This window comes from Lactuca saligna, chromosome 4 (genome assembly GCF_052625555.1).
Source record: "Lactuca saligna cultivar CGN05327 chromosome 4, ASM5262555v1, whole genome shotgun sequence".
In the NCBI taxonomy this organism is placed as follows: domain Eukaryota; kingdom Viridiplantae; phylum Streptophyta; class Magnoliopsida; order Asterales; family Asteraceae; genus Lactuca; species Lactuca saligna.
This window is the reverse complement of record NC_136420.1, coordinates 97,180,643-97,199,796: the sequence shown is the minus strand read 5'-3', so window position 1 is coordinate 97,199,796 and position 19,154 is coordinate 97,180,643. Positions and strand designations below refer to the sequence as shown.

Below are 19,154 nucleotides of genomic sequence, written 5' to 3'. Positions count from 1 at the left end.
CCTTAGATCCGGGCTAATCAATTAGAGACGTTAAGCGTCAAAAATGACTTTTTGATGGAAGATTATTTTGAAGGAATCATCTTAACTAAGTTATAGAATATGTTACAAGGTTTCCGTGCATATAAAGAACACCGAAATCCGAGTTATAACGAAGAAGTTATGACCTGTTGAAGTTTCGCGACAGAACCGGCACGACACAGCGCGACGTAAATAGTGAATTTACGTTAGAGCGATATTTAGCCTTAGCAATCTAAACGAAAGTTGTAGATTTCGTTAAACCATGAGCGTGCATAAAAAGAATGTCCAAATCTGACTTCGTATGAGGAAGTTATGATTTTTCTAAGTTTCGACTTAGCGGAATGCAGCCCGAATACTCGATTTGAGATCGAGCGGTTTTTAGCCGAAACAATCTAAATGAGAATCGAAGATCTCGTTGTTAGTAGCGAAACGGTGAAAAGTTAGGCGAGAACGGACGTCAGACGAAGAAGTTATGAATTTATAACGAACTTTTTCTGTCCCGGCCTTCTAAAAATAAATAATAAAAATAAAAGTCAAAATTAGCCAACAGAGTCTAAATGAAAGTTGTAGAGTATGGTCTGACCTTCGCGTGGATATAAAGAACGTCGAAAACGGAGCTCGTATGCGAAAGTTACGCAATTTAGAAGTTCGACAAGTCAATTACGCCCCGCGTAATTTGAGTACGCCCCGCGTACTCAGTCGGATGCAACTTGTCTGACCGATACTCGAGTGCCACCAGTCGACGCACGCAGTGACGTCAAAGTACTCCCCGCGTAACCCGAGTACGCCCCGCATAACTTGAGATTACGCCCCGCGTAATCCCAGACCCTCAGCCTATAAATAGAACTCGAATTCAGCTATTTTCTCTTGTTCAAACTCTTCCCTCTCTCTAAGTTTTGCCTCGATTTGCGTGTCAATCATACCCCGAAGCCCCGGTAATATTCCCAAGCCCCGAAGCAAGATTCGAAGCCCTGAGGATCCCGAAGAGCGTTATTCCCGAGCCGAAGCGCTGCCCGCGAGGAGCCGGTTTTTGTGAAGATCTTCCAGATCTACGGAGAAACACTACTTCTGCAAGCCGTAGTGCTACCCGATCATCTTCTAATCAAGTGAGTGTGTGGTTACTTTCTTCTAACGCATAATTATTAAGTATTTAGTATAAAATACGTGTTATGTGTATAATATAAAGTTGTTTATATGTGTGGGTGTATAGTCCCTTTCACAAACACGGGTATAATACAAGTATTGTTTGACTGTATTAAGTATATGTTTGGGTGAGTGTGTAGTTACCTTCTTTTAACACATAAATATGAAGTATTTGTTATAAAATACGTGCTATGTGTTTATATATTGTTGTTTATTTGAGATGAGTGTGGGATGGATGTTTTATATAGTTTTTAAATGAGTTAAACTGTATATGTATTTTATATCTACAAATATGTTGGGTAGAACATGGGTTGATGAGATAGTTGGTATGTGATAAAACGATGAGGTATGAAAGATGATTAAGAATGATATTGGTAGATGCACCGATTAGAGAATATCATAATACTAGCAGATACGTTTAAGAATAATATCGGTAGATGCACCAAGTAGTGAATGTCGTAATCCTGACAGATACGCTTATAGGATAATCCTGGCAAATGCGCTTATAGGATAATGTCGGCAGATGCGCCTAAAAGATAATGTCATAAACCTGGCAGTCGCGCCTCATAGTGTATGACGTAATCCTGGCAGAGGCGCTTAAAGGATAATGTTGGCAGATGCGCCTTATGTAGCAATGGGAGTTTGTGCTAATTCCTTAGGTCAATCCTTAGGAATGAATGAATGATGGGTAGTTGAATTCCTAGGGTAAAATCCTAAGAAATAAAGAAGATAATAGGGATGGGTAATTGAGTTGATTGTTTGATGGTTGAATATAATAATTATATTATTGTGGGTTGAAAACCCTACATGCTCACCAGGCTCCCAAGCCTGACCCACTCAGTTTTCTTTGTATCACAGGTATCAATACGAAGACATATTTCACTGAGAGAATAAAGGAGATGTAAATCATTAGTGATAATGAATGTAAGTTCTGTTTATGCTTATGTGTCTGTATCGGAACATGACATCCCAAGATTTTGTTATATAATGAAAATACTTTTCTTTAAGAAATGTTTTGATAAATTTTTATCATATTTCTTTATTTTTGGGACAAATTCCGCAACAATTTTCTTCAAACGATTACTCTGATTTTATAAAACAAAGCATAAACAAATCGGTCTTTTCTGACCGTGAAAATGGGGATGTCATATACATTGCCTATATGATTGGAACTATGTAATAAAGTTTCATATGTACTTTAAAGTCAAAGGGTTATCACATCTGAACTTTGCTAAGGTCAAACTAACAAAGTACATTGCTAATTCATACAAAACATTAATCAAAATCAAATGCTAATCCATACAAGACATTAATCAAGTCTGATTGACTAAGGCAAAGCCAATGCACCTTTTCCACAAACAAAACACCACCTAAAATGACCAATATCAAGAGCAAAACTAGCAAAATTACTACAACCCTACAATACAATACACTAAGCTTATTTTCGTAAAAATATATATATATATATATATATATATATATATATATATATATATATATATATATATATATATATATATATATATATATATATATATATTGCACTTGACACTTTGAGCATACATTTATTTATTCTTTTCCATCACCTTCAAGTTCAATTCCTTAATGTCTGACTGCATTTGGTTGATCTTTTCTTCCATATCCTTCATATTAGAGTTCTGAAAACTCAATAAATTCAAACCACTCAATTAACGTCTCAAAATCACACACTGCGAATCAACTTGGAGTTTATATTAAAACTCAATGTATATCATTTACTTAAATGTTTTATAAGGTAATTTTTAAATTTAATAAAAAGTTTTCTTTAATAATAGTGATATACAAAATTTATTTATTTGTTTACATTTATTTAATAGTATATTTATAAATTTATTGCAACAACAAACTATAAGATAAATTAATAAAATATTAATAAGTATACAAAGTTTTTTCTTAATCGAGATAAATTAGAAAAAAAATCAATAGTATATAAATAAAATAAAATAAATTAATTCTAACATAATTCTTTCATTCACTGTAATCAAGGGCTTGTGTAAGTTCAATAGGTTAACATAGCTTAAACATTGGCTTATGGATGTTTAATTTGCTCGATCTTGATTATGATTATTATTATTAAATATTTATTACAATTTATTTTAGATTACACATAAGCTTTCCCCAAGAGACTTGACCTTAACTTCACTCTTCAAAATTTGACGTTGATAAGAACTTTTTTTTTAAACGGCGGAAATATATTAAACCACTGCCAAAAAAGAAAATGTAGGGGTAGCAAAAAGAATTACAAAATGTTAAAAGGACAACAAATCCAATTTGTCCAATTACAGTTACCAAAATTACCTGTATGTTTCACAAAACTATACACGACATTGATCACATTATCCACCAAAGAACTGGGGAAAAAACGAAACTGTTTGAAAATTATGTTGTTCATGGTCTTCCATGTGCACCACAAGAGGTCATAGCAAATAGCAAGCAAGAGCTTTCTCTTCTTAGGGCAATGTCCCAAATTAGTCGTGAAATCAAAGAAATTAGACACGGTTGGAAAAGTCTGCACCGATAAACCACACCACTTGAAATCCAAGCAAAAACATCACCGATGACGGGGCAGCAAACCAATGTATGATTTGTCTCCTCGAGGTCAAACCGGAAAAACGGGCAAGCTAGATTCGTAACCATAACATTTCTATGAACAAGAGTCAATATCGTGGGAATACGAGCCATACAACCACACCAAATGAAGCAAACAACTTTTATAGGCACAAGTTTAATACATATCGTGGGATTGATAACCGATGACGACAAATGGGTATCGATGAGTCTTCTAAGAAGACAAACACTAAAATTACCATCTCTAGAAAGTTTAAAAATCCATCTATCCTCCAATTCAGAGATCTGAATAGAACGAACAACCTACGAAAAGGTGCCTAACTTTGCCAGCTCCATAGGATCCCTAGGCGCCCTCCTCCAAATCCAGTTGACATTTTTCTAAAATGAAGCACCTCTTACGCGAATCAAGATCATAAAGCAAGGGGAAACGGGAGGCGAAATTGATTCCGTGTAACCATTTCTCAAGCCAAAAGAGAATGTTAGAACTTGATCCAACGCGAATATCAAAAAGATTAGAAAGTTCAATGTTCATATCATGTAACTCAGGAATGTATTAACAATGTGGAGCCAAACCCCCGGGAGCGATTTTTTTGCAAAGCAATGAGTAGGTTTTCTAAAACAAGTATGAATCCCACATATGACACGACACCACATAGACAAAGCATCAATATTAAATTGCCAAATCCATTTTAGAAGAAGGGCATAATTCATGGACAAAAGAGAACCAAAGCCTAGCCCTCCCTGATGTTTAGATCCAATCACAACCTTCTATGCCACTCAATGTAACTTGCACTTATCCTCATTGTAACCCCATAAAAAATCCTCTACATAATTTCTCAAGGAAATCAATGATATTGGGGCCTTAAAGAGAGATAAAAAGTACAACGGAAGACTATTCAACACTGACTTGATTAAAGTCAACCTACCTCCGAAAGAGAGAGTCTTCACTTTCCAAGACGAAAGCTTGTTTTGGAATTTCTCAACAACAGGCTTCCAGTTACGCTTAAGTGACATGTTGGCTCCCACTGGAACCCCCAAGTAAGTAAAATGGAAAAGACAAAGATTCGCATCCCATAATTCTAGCACACCTCGAGATATCATCGTCTGAAACTCCAATGCCATACACCTTAGATTTATGGAAATTGATTTTAAACCTCGAGGAAACGTGGAAACACCGCAAAATACGAGCAAAATAACAAAATTTGTAGTCGACCGTTTCCCAATAAGCATAACGACATCAGCATAAAGGAGATGAGATAAGGATAGACCGTTATTTGGAAAGCAGACGCCAAAATACAAGTCCTTTTGACAAGCATATTTCATTGCAACATTAAGCTCGTCAATAGCGATGATGAAGAGAAACGGAAAAAGAGGATCCTCTTGACGAACACCTTTGGTAATAGGAAACTCCTTAGTAGCGGTCCTATTGATAATCACAGAAGCTCTAGATGAGGATAAACAACATCTAATCCAAAAACACCATTTATCACCAAATCCATTTGGGGCATTACTAAATCCAAATAATTACAATTAAAGGAATCAAATCTACTCTAATAAACAAATGTTTTTTTGTCACATATCAGACTCTCATTTAATTCGTTAAATATCATTTTATGGTTATTTTGAATTAATTTTTTTTTCCACATGTCATTTTATGAGTTTTTTATTTTAATAAATTTCACATAATATTGTAATGTCATAATTACAATAAATGTAGTAATAATGAATATCAATTTCATTAATGGACTTACCTTCTTATTTTAAAATTCTCAAATTAAAATTCATTAGTTTATTTATTTAAAGTTAAAAGAAAAATCAATTTGATAATTTATTATTTTTCTTATTATCTTATAAATCCAAAAAATTTAAATATTTAGACATTTATATTTAATTTTTTAATTAACTCATGTAATACATATATCTTACACCTAATGCCTTATCGAAATCAACTTTGAACAAAAAAGGTTTTGCAGTTAAATTTTTTGGCCCATGCACAAACATCATTTATGATCATAGGACCATCAAGAATGTTGCACCCATGAATGAAGCGAGTTTGCGATTCATCAATAACAGATCCAATAACCTTCGCGATGTGGGAAACAAAAGTTTTAGCAATAATCATAGGGTGTTGCTAAATTGACACCCTTTAAACACCTTAAAATTATTTTTATTAAAAGTTAACCTATAATAAACTATTTCTAATTTATTTTTTCAAAAAGCAATGCAAATTCAACCAATAAAAAAAATCTTAAAAATCAAATAGGATATCTAAATTAAAAAATAGAATGTTTTTTTAGCCGGATCCCTAATCTTATACAAACACCCAATAAAACTAATTGGCCTAAACTCCACCAAATTGAGAGGGTCTTTGACTTTAGGAGGCAACGAAATAATCGATGAATTACTGCCTCGCGATAATAACCTATCCAACGTATTTTAAAAAATTTTAAAATAATAATAATAAAATCACAAACTTAACTTCAATATCATATTGCGAGTTACTAATAAATTTAATGTGTAGCTTCTCGAGATGCCAATGTGCTGGATTTCCGTATCTCTTTGAGTATTAAATTTGGATATATAGCTAGGTCTAATGAGTAATGAAACTTTTTACAACTCATAGCAAATGGATATAAAACGATAACGTTGAACTACTGACAATTCTCATTAGGGTTTTAAATAAAATTTGGGTTTGAACATGCATGCTTTCATTAGGATTTTAGTTAAATTTAGGGTTAGAACATGCATGTTTACCTTTTTGAACTTGAGGTGTTACCAATGATCGATAAATGTACAGAATGTAGTTGTATATGCTAATGAGGACATAAAAACTTCAAGCATGAGAGTTTGTAATAAACGATTTCATCTAGATAAAAAGAAGAGAAATTAATTTGAATAATTTACAAATATTAAGTTATATACTTCTAGCTAATAAATTATAACGACGTTTATCATGTATTCGTTTTCAACAAGATGTCAAGATATGAGATTCATGTACTATCAAATTAAAAAAATATATCACGTATACTGTCGTATTGATAACAAAACAAAATACATTATATATTATCTATGATAACTTACGTTACCTTTAAAGAGACGTCAAATAGTATATTTACGCAACTACATATACATAGGCAGATTATGAGATTAAATATTTTTCGGCGCAAAACAAGGAAATAAAATAATATCAACAATATAATTTAATTTACTAATAAAACGCGTATTTAGATAGCATCAACAGTAAAGGCATCACGTGCTCGATACTTTTATGCTGCAAATTGCTTTTCAAAACTTTTGGATAATATTATATTTTTTTATTGAAAAAAACATTTTATTCAATGAAAAATAATTCATACATAACAATTTTTGTTTATATTACCGATTTATGTTTTAAAGTATCGTACAGTATAAGATGTTAAAGTATTAATTAATTGTTATATACAGAAAAAAAATCGTTGTATGCGAATATGTACAATGAGATCAATAATTGAATATCAGACATTTATTAACTAGTTATTTCAAAAAAAAAAAAAAAAAAACCTTAATTTACTTTACATATATAAATCATCTCCATTTAATAATATTTCATCGACTATAATTACATTTAAACTTTAAATTTTTGTTTTTTAGTAATTAATTTACTTTACTAAATAGTTGATAAAGTTGAACTTGTTAAATATCAAGTCTGTTAGAATTATATAATAATTTCAATTGTCCATTTACTTTTATAATATAATATGCTATTTTTTTTTTCATATTTTATATGTTTCCAATAACACCCTATATCGTTGTATTTTAAATATTAATGTCTGTTATTTATTTTTAATTTTATTTTGTTAAAATATGAGATATGTTTAAAAAAAACAAATTAATGGTGTTGTTGTTAAGACATCCTATAAATATCTTTATCAAAAGTCAACCTATAGATAATTATTTTTGATTTTTTTTTTCAGAAAACAATACAATTTTAATCAATAAAAATACATTAAAAACTATATAGAGTGTCTAAATGGTAATATGAAATATCTCTTTACCCAACCCCTATTTTTAAATGGTTTTTCTATAAGTATCTCTCGTCATTTTCTAATCTCACCCCCTTGATGTGTTTTTTTGTCTTTTGTTGTTTTTTTTTCTTTATTTATTTTTGTTGTTTTTAATTCTTTTTTATTTTATTATTATTAATATTATTATTATTATTTTCGATAATCATATAAAATTCAAACAACGTTTTCAAATTCAGATGATATTCAAACAACGTTTTTTTGACTTTTGTTGTTTTTTTTTTCTTTATTTATTTTTGTTTTTTTTTCTTTATTTATTTTTGTTGTTTTTAATTCTTTTTTATTTATTATTATTATTATTATTATTATTATTTTCGATAACCATATAAAATTCAAACAACGTCTTAAAATTCAGATGAAATTTTAGAATTTGGGACGGCATTATAAATTTGGACGACATAATAAAATTCAAGCGATTATATAAAACGGAACAAAAATAAAGTTTGTCTTTATTTATTACGGATATATTAATTGGTTCGGTATTACATTTGCGTGGTGCATTATGCGGATTAAAAGCAAACTTTACTTTTGTTTCATTTTATATAGTCGTTCGAATTTTATAATGTCCTCTGAATTTATAATGTTATCGGAATTTATACGGTTATCGAAATTTATAATAATAATAATAATAATAATAATAATAATAATAATAATATATAAAATAGAAGAAAAAGCAACAAAAAAAACAAAAAGAAAAACAAAGAAAAAAAAGGAAAAAGATTAATGTCAAATCAAAAGTAAAAATGTTGAATAGATTGATGTTAGGGGATAAAATTGATTAAGGGGGTACTTATACCACAATCATTTTTAAATTACTTCTAGTTCCAGTTATAGTCTCAAGGAGACTAGTCACATTTTAGATCAAGGGAATAAGATTTATTAAGGTAATTTACTTTTCGGTATGTTTACATCTGGGTAATTATCTTTTTTTTTGTATACATCTAGGTAACAAATTTGTTGGAAGTGTTCACATATGATCATTATGACCTGCTATAACAGGTTAAATCCTAGATGTGAACGCTGTCAACAAGTTCATTACCTAGATGTGTACAAAAAAAAAATGAACAAAATTAAAAGTAAAAATTAAATTATATTTTGAATAAATATAGTTGATCAGACTATATTTATCCCCAATATGACTTCATAATTTTGAATAAATATAGTTGATCAAATTATATTTATCCTCAATATGACTTCATAATTGTTCGGGTTTAATCATAGTGTTCAATTTCCTCCAGATGATTTTGGCGTTATAGTTTTTAATGTATACCTAGGCATCATTTGATTCAGAGTGTTTTAGTCCCATTGTATTTATAGTTGCATATCAAGTATGATTAGATATGTCAGTTCACTATAAATAATGCTCTGATACCAATCTGTCACACCCCCGAACCAGACGGCGGAAACGTCCGGGGGCTTGTGCGTGACTTCATCTTGTAATATCACCACAATGTATATAATTGAAACAAGACAACACCATCATCATACATATCAAAATACAACCAGCATTGTTTACATCAAGTATAATATCATAAGTTACATGCTAAAAAGAAAATTCAAAGTATGATGATAACAAAAATACAACAAATTCCACATTCCGTGCTGACCTTTCCACTTAACGGTTCTCTGAGAATACAAGTTATTTTGAAAACGTCAACATATATAATGTCGGTGAGTTCATAAGCATGTTTGAATAAAAAGTTTCGCATTGTTAGTAAAACACAAGAAAATATTATATTTCCTGAAAAATTGTTTAAACGTGATGTGACAAAATCAAGTATCAATGCATGTGAGTTTTCTGTATTCTGGAATGTATATAAAAATGTAATCTGGTTAAAAACCTTGTATTTTCTGTTGTAAATACAATGTATTGTTTAACGGTGGATTTTCCCCAGAAAATCCTATATTTTCTATTTATAAAAATGATGTGGTCTTAACCCTAAGATCGAATACCAGTACATGTATGTTTTCGTATCAACAATATTTTATAGGAGTTCCATAAAATTATGTTTGGGGTGGATCTCTATGTGAGCCGTTTGAACCATACTTGATTATGACGAGTTCGCATGTCGTGGCGTTTTCAAGCGCCAATTTGATTAAGGTAAGGTTTGTCACCCTAGACTGACCTAGTCTAACTGTAGCGAACAGCTCAAGTGTGGGGTGTCACCTCGTATAGATCTATATACAAACTCTCGTTCTCCCTCCAGGAGACTCTGGTTATAACTACAGGCTACGATCATACACTCTAGAGGTGTCAACCGACATGTCTCACTAGCATCCTTGACCGAGTTTACGCGAATATTGTATTATGTTATATAATGTATACTTGTATGTTTTATGATTGAAGAACCCAACGAGTATGTATATGAATGAACGAGACCCAACAGACATGTAAAATGAGCACTAAGACCCAGTAAACATGTAAGGCATAGTTTAAACCCAATAAGCATGTACCTGGGCCACTAAGGCCCAATAGACATATATTGTATAGTTTCTGTCCAAAAAGCATGTAGATGGGCCACTGAGGTCCAATAAACATGTAATGGATAACCCAAGCCCAAATGCATGTAAATGGGCCACTAAGGCCCAATAAACATGAAAGTTTACATCTTTAGTCCAATTGTATGTGAGTTGACATTTTTGGCCAAAGTAGGTATAAATTTTATGTTTTCGACTCATGATTATAAAAAATTACATTTTTATCTCATTTTTTCCTAAAAGTGACATTTTCGGCTCAAGTTTTAGAAAATTTGCATTTTTAAGACCAAATCCAAATAATGTGGCATTTTCAACCCATAAAACTGGAAGTTTACATTTTTAATCAAGAGTTGTTATCATAACAATTAAGCTTACCACTTCAGTTATAAAACTTCAAATTTTGAAATGAAAAGTTGTATTTTAACAACCATAGAAGTAATCATTGAACAAGCCATTCCACTACAATAGAAGCCACCTACACTTTCTTGTTCTATGTAACCACAAAGTGTGCATGTATACAATATGATCATCAATACATATGTCATGAGTTTTAAAACATAACATTGCTTAAATAAATAACTTAACATATCACATAAATACATTGTTCTACCTCTATAGATATTATATATGCAATAAAAAACATAAAGACAATATATATATATATATATATATATATATATATATATATATATATATATATATATATATATATATATTCACAATTATGTGTATCCAATTGGTAAAAAACATCATTACCACATGTAGTAGTACTGTAGTACTACCGTTTTATAAGTATGATTTTGTTTATCCTATTTCATATATTACTTTTACATGTGTCAAAAGAATCTTAATGCCATCTACAACAAACTTGATCGATTTGTCATACGATATCATCAAGGCAACACAACAACATGATCATAACCTTCCAATTTAAACAACAAATGAGATGATCATTGATCAAACGTTCCCTTTTGAACAAGATAACACGATGCAATGGTTGAACCCAAAGACCAAAACTATGCAAAGAACATTCATCATTCAGAACACTAAAGGTGAAAATTCTCAAGCAGTGAAGAACACTGCATAGTGCATAGACTACAGATTGTACAGGGGCTAAAAAGTAAAATTACAAACAATACTAAGCCGAAGAGAATTGAAGCATATAAACTTGATAGACACAAGATGAGTAAAGTTATAAGCCTTTTATGATTGTAAGATTGTCTTTAATTCCACCATCTGTTGTTATATCACCACCATTTTTTTTGGGCATAAAGCAGCTCAAATATCTTTCTTTCTCAAGCTTCAATAATCTTTCTTCCTCAAGCTGCATAAAAAAGAAGCTTAATCAAATGTCATCTTTGAATACACATGAAGACACAAATATCAAAACATACTATGTACATAGATCACCAACCTGAGTTAAAGCAACTTGCTGATGTTGTATTGATTCCCCTTTCAAGTTTGCCTTTCCAGACCCCTCATCACTTCTTTCACTAGAACCACTTCCATTAATCAAAGCCCCTCTTTTCCTCTTCCTCTGAAACGTGTACTTGATAACTCTATCAGTCAACGGTTGACTTGGAATCTTTGTTTCTGAACTCTTTAATGGTGGCTCAACCTCCATTTCTGTGTTCTTCTGTTGCATTGTTCCATCTTTCTCTGTAATTCTGCTTTCACCATTACATGTTCTTACTAAATCTTTATCAGAGTTTTCCTCTAAATGTTTGACTGAACTTGGAGAAGTCAAACATGAATTACCAGCTGTTACATCCATCTCCTTTATTACTTCTTTCTCCTCTACAGAGGGTGTTATATGTAATTTATCAACTACTTCATCCTCTTTGACAATTATTGACTCGGGCTTTGTGTCATCTATTTCTGGTGGGGTCCGTTCGCATGCTCGGATTCTTTGAGTACACCCGTTTCTATACAATTCGGTTTCTTTGCTTCTCAAGATTATAGAAGGTAAATCCCTGTTGCTGATTAAAGATTTCTTTAAAGGAAATAAAGAATTGTAAAGTCTCTGACTTTTTGAATTGGGTTGTACTTCTGAAGGAGGGGGTTCAGGAATTGATGCATTGTCTACTTGTACAGGATGCTTTACTTGTTTGCTTCTTGGGAACCTCTCAAGTTCTGCTTCAACTGCTCTCAACTCTTCCCTCAGGTCTTTCACAATGTCTTCAGCTTCCTGAAGTTGTGCTTCAAGTTCTTCAATTTTCTTTTGTTGGGTACATGATGCCACTGCAGCTTCATTAACCTGCCAAAATTTTCAAATGGGTATTCATCAAAATTAGGGTTTTGTTGTTGTTATTGTTGTTGTTGTTGTACTTTAATCTTACATTGATTACATCAAGACTCTATTATCTCTTTCATCCACCCTGAAAATTGTGAAAAATCCTTTTTCTGACACCACCCACTAAAAGGGTGTGTGTGTGTGTGTGTTAATGTGAGTGAGACAACATATTTCCAACTTCTTTGGGTGTTGGCCTGTTTTTTCTTAAACTAGTGTTGAAAGACTTGATGCACCAAGGCCTATAGGAATTACAAGCTAGTGATACATTTATTTTGTTGTTGCTTTCTTTGACATGTGAACATGTGACATGTTTTTTTACACATAAAAACAACTAGTTTGTTGTGGAATCCAAAACGAGTTGTTTGTATTCATGTTTGTGTTTGTGAATTTCTTCCTGCATTAGGGCAAACCACATAAAGTCTATATATAGAAGATGTGTTGATGTCTATACTCTATAGATAATCCTCAATGTGCAAAAACTCATTTGAATAAAATAGGAATTTCTAGTATATAGTAGGGTCCTTTACACATCGAGTCTTGTTAACTAAAAAGAACTTGACAAGAGTCAAAAGATTAGACTTCTAGGCTGTCTTTATTCCTATAGAATAACCTTAATCACGATTAACACCCATAAACAATCACACACATGATTTGAGTAATGACATAATAGTTTATTCAAATTCATATAGTGTATAATTTTTCAAACCATACCAAATGAATGAATTCATCATATCACTCCAAAATGCCCCTCATTGATCAACTAATCAACAAAACTTTGTCATGTATCAAGAAAACCCCCAAAATATGTCCACTCTTTAACAAAAAAGAAGACATAACCTACAAGAAACAAAGTCTATCTCAGATAATTCATAACACACAGTTGACTTCAGCTCACTCTAATCCAAATTGCAACCCTAAGAGAACAACCTAACAAAAGCATCGGAATGCAAAGATCAACTAAGATTCCAAACAAGACAAACTCAACCCTGTTCGAGTCATCAGTACACCTACAACACACAAACCCTCATTCAAATTCAAAATCAAGTCGTCAAAGTTAACCCCAGTTGTCAAAACGCGAACAAAATGCGGAAATTCGAGAGTGTTTATTTATACCTTGGAATCCATCATCTGTTTGAGTCTCAGAAGCATCTGAAGCGCGTCTTCTTTAGCGTTTTTCAGCTCGTACTCGAACCGAAGAGCTTTCCGTTCCGACACCATAATCCTCGCCGCTGCTTCTTTCGCCGTATTCAGTATAATATCCGCATACGCCTTCTTCAAAGCCGTTAATCTCTGCAACAATCAAATGCAAAACAACCCAAGATCAAACACCAACAAAATGTAAATAAAGAAGATCAAACACGATCCCCCGATGAAAAAATCAATAAACCCAAATCAAGAACAAAAAAACGGTTAAAGTGTTATATTCTCAGGCGAGTCACCGTAGGCACGGCCTCCGCCATCAGCGGCGGCGGTGGCGTGAGTACGCGAAGTGGGTATCGAAATTTTACCTCGTCGGCGTCCATCCTTAAAGCATCGAAGAAATTGATTTAGTTTTTTTGTTTCAGACCTTAAGGAGAGAGAGAAAAGGGTTAGTTGTTGCCTCTCTTCGTAAGCAGCTGTCTGTTACGAACTGAAAGTTCTGTTGCCCTTGTTACGGTTTTACCCCTGGTTTTTTCTGAATTCACGATACTGCCCTTTTTGGTTAAACCTGCGAACCGTAATATGGTTGGACCGGTTTGTTCGATTTTCCAGATTCTGAATGTTTTCCTATGTGCGCGCGCCACAAGGTGGTTTTAAATGACGTGGCATCAAGTGGAGGCTACACGAGGGAAACCAAAATTTGAGTTCAATCGTGAGAGAAACCTAAGCACGTTAATTATTTTTCAAGATTTAAATAAAACTCAAGGAATTTTTAAAAATAACCATTAATTCGTAGGTTTTGCCAACAATATTGGTATAGCGTTTGCGAAAGTGACAATCCACCTAGGACTTGAAAATTATTTAAAAACAAAAATATTAAATCTAGAATCTGTCCATCTATCTTTAAAAAGTGACGGACAGTTTTTAAGAAAAAAAATCAAAAAGAGTTTCATAGGAGGATTTTTATTTTTAGAACGAACGGCATTATAATAAAAAACTAGTAAAAGTTAGGAAATTATATATAAACAGTTTGAAAAGAATGACTTTTCATCCATTCTAACCTATTAATACAAAAGCTAGGAAATTAACATTAAAAACTAGCAAAAGCTAGGAAATTACATATGAATAGTTTGAAAAGAAGTGCATTTCACTCGCTCTAACCAATAAACACAAAGTTTTTGATTTCTAACTCTAATAAAAAAAAAATGATTTGAGACTGAATCTGAAAGTAAAGACTTGATGAATTTGTGATTGCAAAAAAGCAACCTATTTCGAATGGAAGCTCTTATATGCAAAATCCTCTAAATCCATCAATATAATTCTGTTCTACAGGTGAAGTTGTAATACACACTCCAAAATGGGATTTTTAATTTGTGGTTTTTTCCTGACAAAAACATGTATTTTCCATTTATTCTTTTATTGTAAATCTAACATTCATCATGCGACATTTGACATTTGTATTGTGAAACTAAGAAGTGTGGAACATTAAAAGTTACAAAAAAAACTATCTAACAAAATTTCTATAAGGAAAAATCGTGAGTTCATTTCCGACAAAGTATTTTGTTATTGTTTGTATCTGTAAGTCATGGTCTACAGTAAACAATCAAACTCAATATCTTAGGTTTTTTGTTAAAAACCATGTCGTATACTTTTCGAAAAATATAAAATTTTCTTATTTATTTAATTTGTTTAAAATAAATATAGGTTGGGGAGGCAAACCTAATATCAATTTGTATTTCCAACTTCCCGAATGAAATATATTATATAGATAATGGATGAAAGTTATGTGAAGCACTTAAAAATGCTATTATGAAAGTCCTAAGTATTGCACATATGTATATAGTAAATGGGGGTGATGATCTGGATGAAGAGGCTTTGACTATTCAATACGATGTTGTTAATTGATCAATTGTTGATGTAACATCCTGTTTCGAGAAGTTTCTTATTTCGGTATTATAGATAATAAATAGATCAACCAAAGGCATTGGATTTCAAGAGAATAGAGTTTAGACCCTATATGGATAATTGATAATATTGGTTATGTGGTCCAAGCTCTTTGTTTGTGTTTTGGAGTCAAAGGGTAAGACGGAAAAGGTGATGTTTCGGATTTCTTTCTTGGAATAAGGATCTTAGTTCAATATGTTTTAAGTTAAAAGTAATTAGATAGGATTGTAGGGATCTTCAATACATTTTCGTGCATATAAAGAACGTCGAAGTCAAAGTTGAAACGAAGAAGTTATGGTTATTTGAAGTTAAGTTGGAATAAGAAAGTCTAGTTGTATGTTGGGCGCACTAGGCTGAGGAATCGTGTAACATCTGGGATTTATCAGGTATTGTATTGCTTTTATTCAAGTTATAATTATTAAATATTGGAAATTTTTGGTCGGAGCGTACGATGGGCATACAGGATGTACGCACGGCGTACATGCACGAGGCACGGATCGGGGAGCCCCCATGTGTACGTTGTGCGTACCCATGTGTATGTGGGGTGTAGGGTGACCAGATAAAAACCCTAAATTTTAGGGTTTTCCCACTATTTAAACAACTTATAACCTTCAAAAACCTTATCCTCTCAGCCTCCCTTGTCCTCTTAGTGCCCAACTCGGACCCTAACCCTATTGCATGTATCTTCAGCTCACTTTGAACATTTTGGTGTTATTTTGGTGGTTTTGAAGAAGAAGGTGCTTGAAGGATGAGTAAGAGCTTGGAGAAGGCTTGTAGATCCAGAAGTTTGACATCATTTCTGATCTATTAGAGGTATAAAGCTCTAAACTTGATCATTGCATGCTTAGATATAGTTTTGGGGTGTTTTATGTTACATTTTGGTCCCATATTTGATGTCCTTTAAGTTTTAGAAGATTATGTCCAAATGAGTTGTCCTTTTTGGCTCATGAAGGTGTTTAGAACCATAAAAATCGTATCTTAATGGTTAAGCCACAACCATGCAAGTGTTAGATGGTCACAAAGTATGTTTAAGGACTTGAATCATGCATTAACCCCCATTCATGCATGCAAAGACATAAAGTTTATGGTTTAGGATATCTTAAATGTCTTGGATCTATGTTTTGGACGTTAAGACCTAATGGATTAAGTCACAAAGGAGTTCTAATGAAACTAACCAGTACGTTGGTGTAACATCCCGACTCCCAGTTACAAATTTAAACTATTTTATATTCATTTTGACAGGTTAACTCGATGAGTTGGAGGCCCCAACTCGTCGAGTAGAGATTGAGATGGTCGCGTGGACTTTAGAACCAACTCGACGAGTTGGAGCTGAGTGTGAAAACCCTAATTTTTAGGGTTTACACCCTATTTAAAGGACCTTAAGTCCTTTACCCCGCCTCCCTCATCACCTTATCACCCTGAGACAAACCCTAATCGAGCTATCTTCCATTTTTAGAGTGTGTAAGGTTAAGCGTGTGTGTTTTGGTGCATTCCTTGAAGAAACTTGAAGAGTAAAGGGCTTGGAATAAGAATGAGTCTTTGGATCCGGCATCCATTCAATTGTAGCAACCATTTGGAAGTAAAAAGCCATTATCTTGATCAATTGTTTGTTAGATCTATTCAATAGAGGGTTTTTGGCCATTTCTAGCATCTTCTTGAGTCATTATTGGTTTTGAGCATTCTTTGAAGCTAAGACTTTAGATCTGGACACTATTAGGCCCTTTAGGCCTAAAGACTCAAGCTTTATCAAGCTTTGGTCAATCTTCATGTCTTGAACCCTTGTTGAGCTTTGTTTTGGCAAAGTTAGCCCCTAAATGCCATGCATGGACGTAAAGCTTGTAGCTTTACATGGTATCTCAACCTTAGTAGGCTAGATCTAGAGTTTGGGGACTTAGTATCGCTTAAAAGCGTCTGAATGAGAGAAAGGACTGAAGGAACTCGACGAGTTGGTTAGCCAATTCTACGAGTTGGTTAGGGTTTTCCCCGATATTCTGGACACTGTACAAACTAGACGAGTTGAGTTGAATTTTCCCAATTTTTCTGAGAACAGAAGGAACTCGACCAGTCGCATAGATGCACTGGACGAGTTGGGTCAACATGGACTGTTGACTTGAGTGTTGACTTCCATTAACTTTTAGGGTTTGGTCAAGTTGTGGACTTTGGAGACCATGGAGGGGTAAAATGGTTTTTCACCCTTTCTGAGAACTAGTAAAGGAGATAGCTTAACATATTTTGAGTTTTTATTACAAATTGTTAATTAGAGATGATTATGATATATGTCGGCGAAGTCTAGATCAACAGTTGAGTACGAGACATACTTGCTTTACTTACGAGGTGATTCTTCTCACTATACTTACCTGAGTGGTAATTACTGTGCGACCGGAGGGTCTTATATTGTCACACCCCAAAACCGAAACAACGGAAACGTTCGGGGTGGAGAACGTCATGTACAGTATCACAACACAACATAATAGTAAACAAGCAAACAACATCATCCATTGCATTAATAATATAATTTAATACAAGTGTGTTCTGTATAGTTTATAAGACACCAAAAATGTAATTCAAGACATAAGACGAGTCTTTAATGCGCTCCATCTTCTCAAAAGCTGGCATCGGTACCTGTCTACTGATGACCTGAGAATACAAGTTATTTTGAAAGAGTTTGTCAGCATTAAAGCCGGTGAGTTCATAAGTATTTTAGTGTCATTTTTTGTATCAAAATGTTTGAAACAGTGTTTGAAGTACGAGTTTGTAAACGTTTGTAGTAAAAGTATGTGAATGTTTGTAAAGGTTTGTAACTCCTAGAAAATCCTATATTTTCTACTAAAAGTAGCCTTCTACCAAGACACGACTGTTATGTATGTTTGTTTCTTGTAAAAGTGTAAATTTTTCCAAGTGTAACTATCATTATCAAAATATAGTTTGTACATTATTATTTAAGTGAAGTGATCACAAAATAAATGTAAAGGGTAAATTGATGTAGTACTGTAGTGTTGTATTATAATAACTACTATTGTACTAACTACCTTAAACCGAATTTATATTAAGGTATTATGTGATTAATTATACCATGCTATCGACTATGAACACGACGATGTAAGACATCGAAAGTAATGACATTTGGCACCCGAAGATCTGCAAGCCCCACTGTAGTTAGCAGCAAGGTGTAGGGTAGTCAATCCAGTATAGATCTATACGCAAACTCACGCTCTCCCTCCAGGAGATTCTGGTTACAAATCGGGCCATGACAGTGAATACATGCTCCGAAACAGTTGATCACATTTATGTTATAGTATACTTGTATATGTAATGTATGTACTAGTGTAGTGAATGTATTGTTTTCATCATAGTATCGTTGTATAGTTTCTCATAATAGTATCGTTGTATAGTTTCTCATCATAGTATAGTTGTATAGTTTCTCATCTTAGTATAGTTGTATAGTTTCTCATAATAGTAAGTATTGACTC

General features: G+C 32.8%; 1 protein-coding gene across 1 annotated transcript; it reads right to left on the bottom strand.

Annotated features, from left to right (window-relative positions):
* Positions 1–11,324: 11,324 nt before the first annotated feature.
* On the bottom strand, positions 11,325–14,242 carry LOC145042440 (uncharacterized). Its single transcript, XM_078990859.1, has 4 exons — positions 14,109–14,242; positions 13,714–13,890; positions 11,722–12,564; positions 11,325–11,631 (listed from the first exon to the last, which is right to left on the bottom strand). The coding sequence occupies exons 1-4, from the start codon at positions 14,121–14,123 to the stop codon at positions 11,500–11,502; spliced, it is 1,167 nt and encodes a 388-aa protein (XP_078846985.1). The 5' UTR covers positions 14,124–14,242; the 3' UTR covers positions 11,325–11,499.
* Between the last annotated feature and the right edge of the window lie 4,912 nt (positions 14,243–19,154).

Coding starts and splice junctions, on each gene's coding strand:
- LOC145042440 (XM_078990859.1), bottom strand. Junction 12,565..13,713: donor AACAGATGATGGATTCCAAG/GTATAAATAAAC, acceptor AAATTTTGGCAG/GTTAATGAAGCTGCAGTGGC. Junction 11,632..11,721: donor AGCAAGTTGCTTTAACTCAG/GTTGGTGATCTA, acceptor TTTTTTATGCAG/CTTGAGGAAGAAAGATTATT.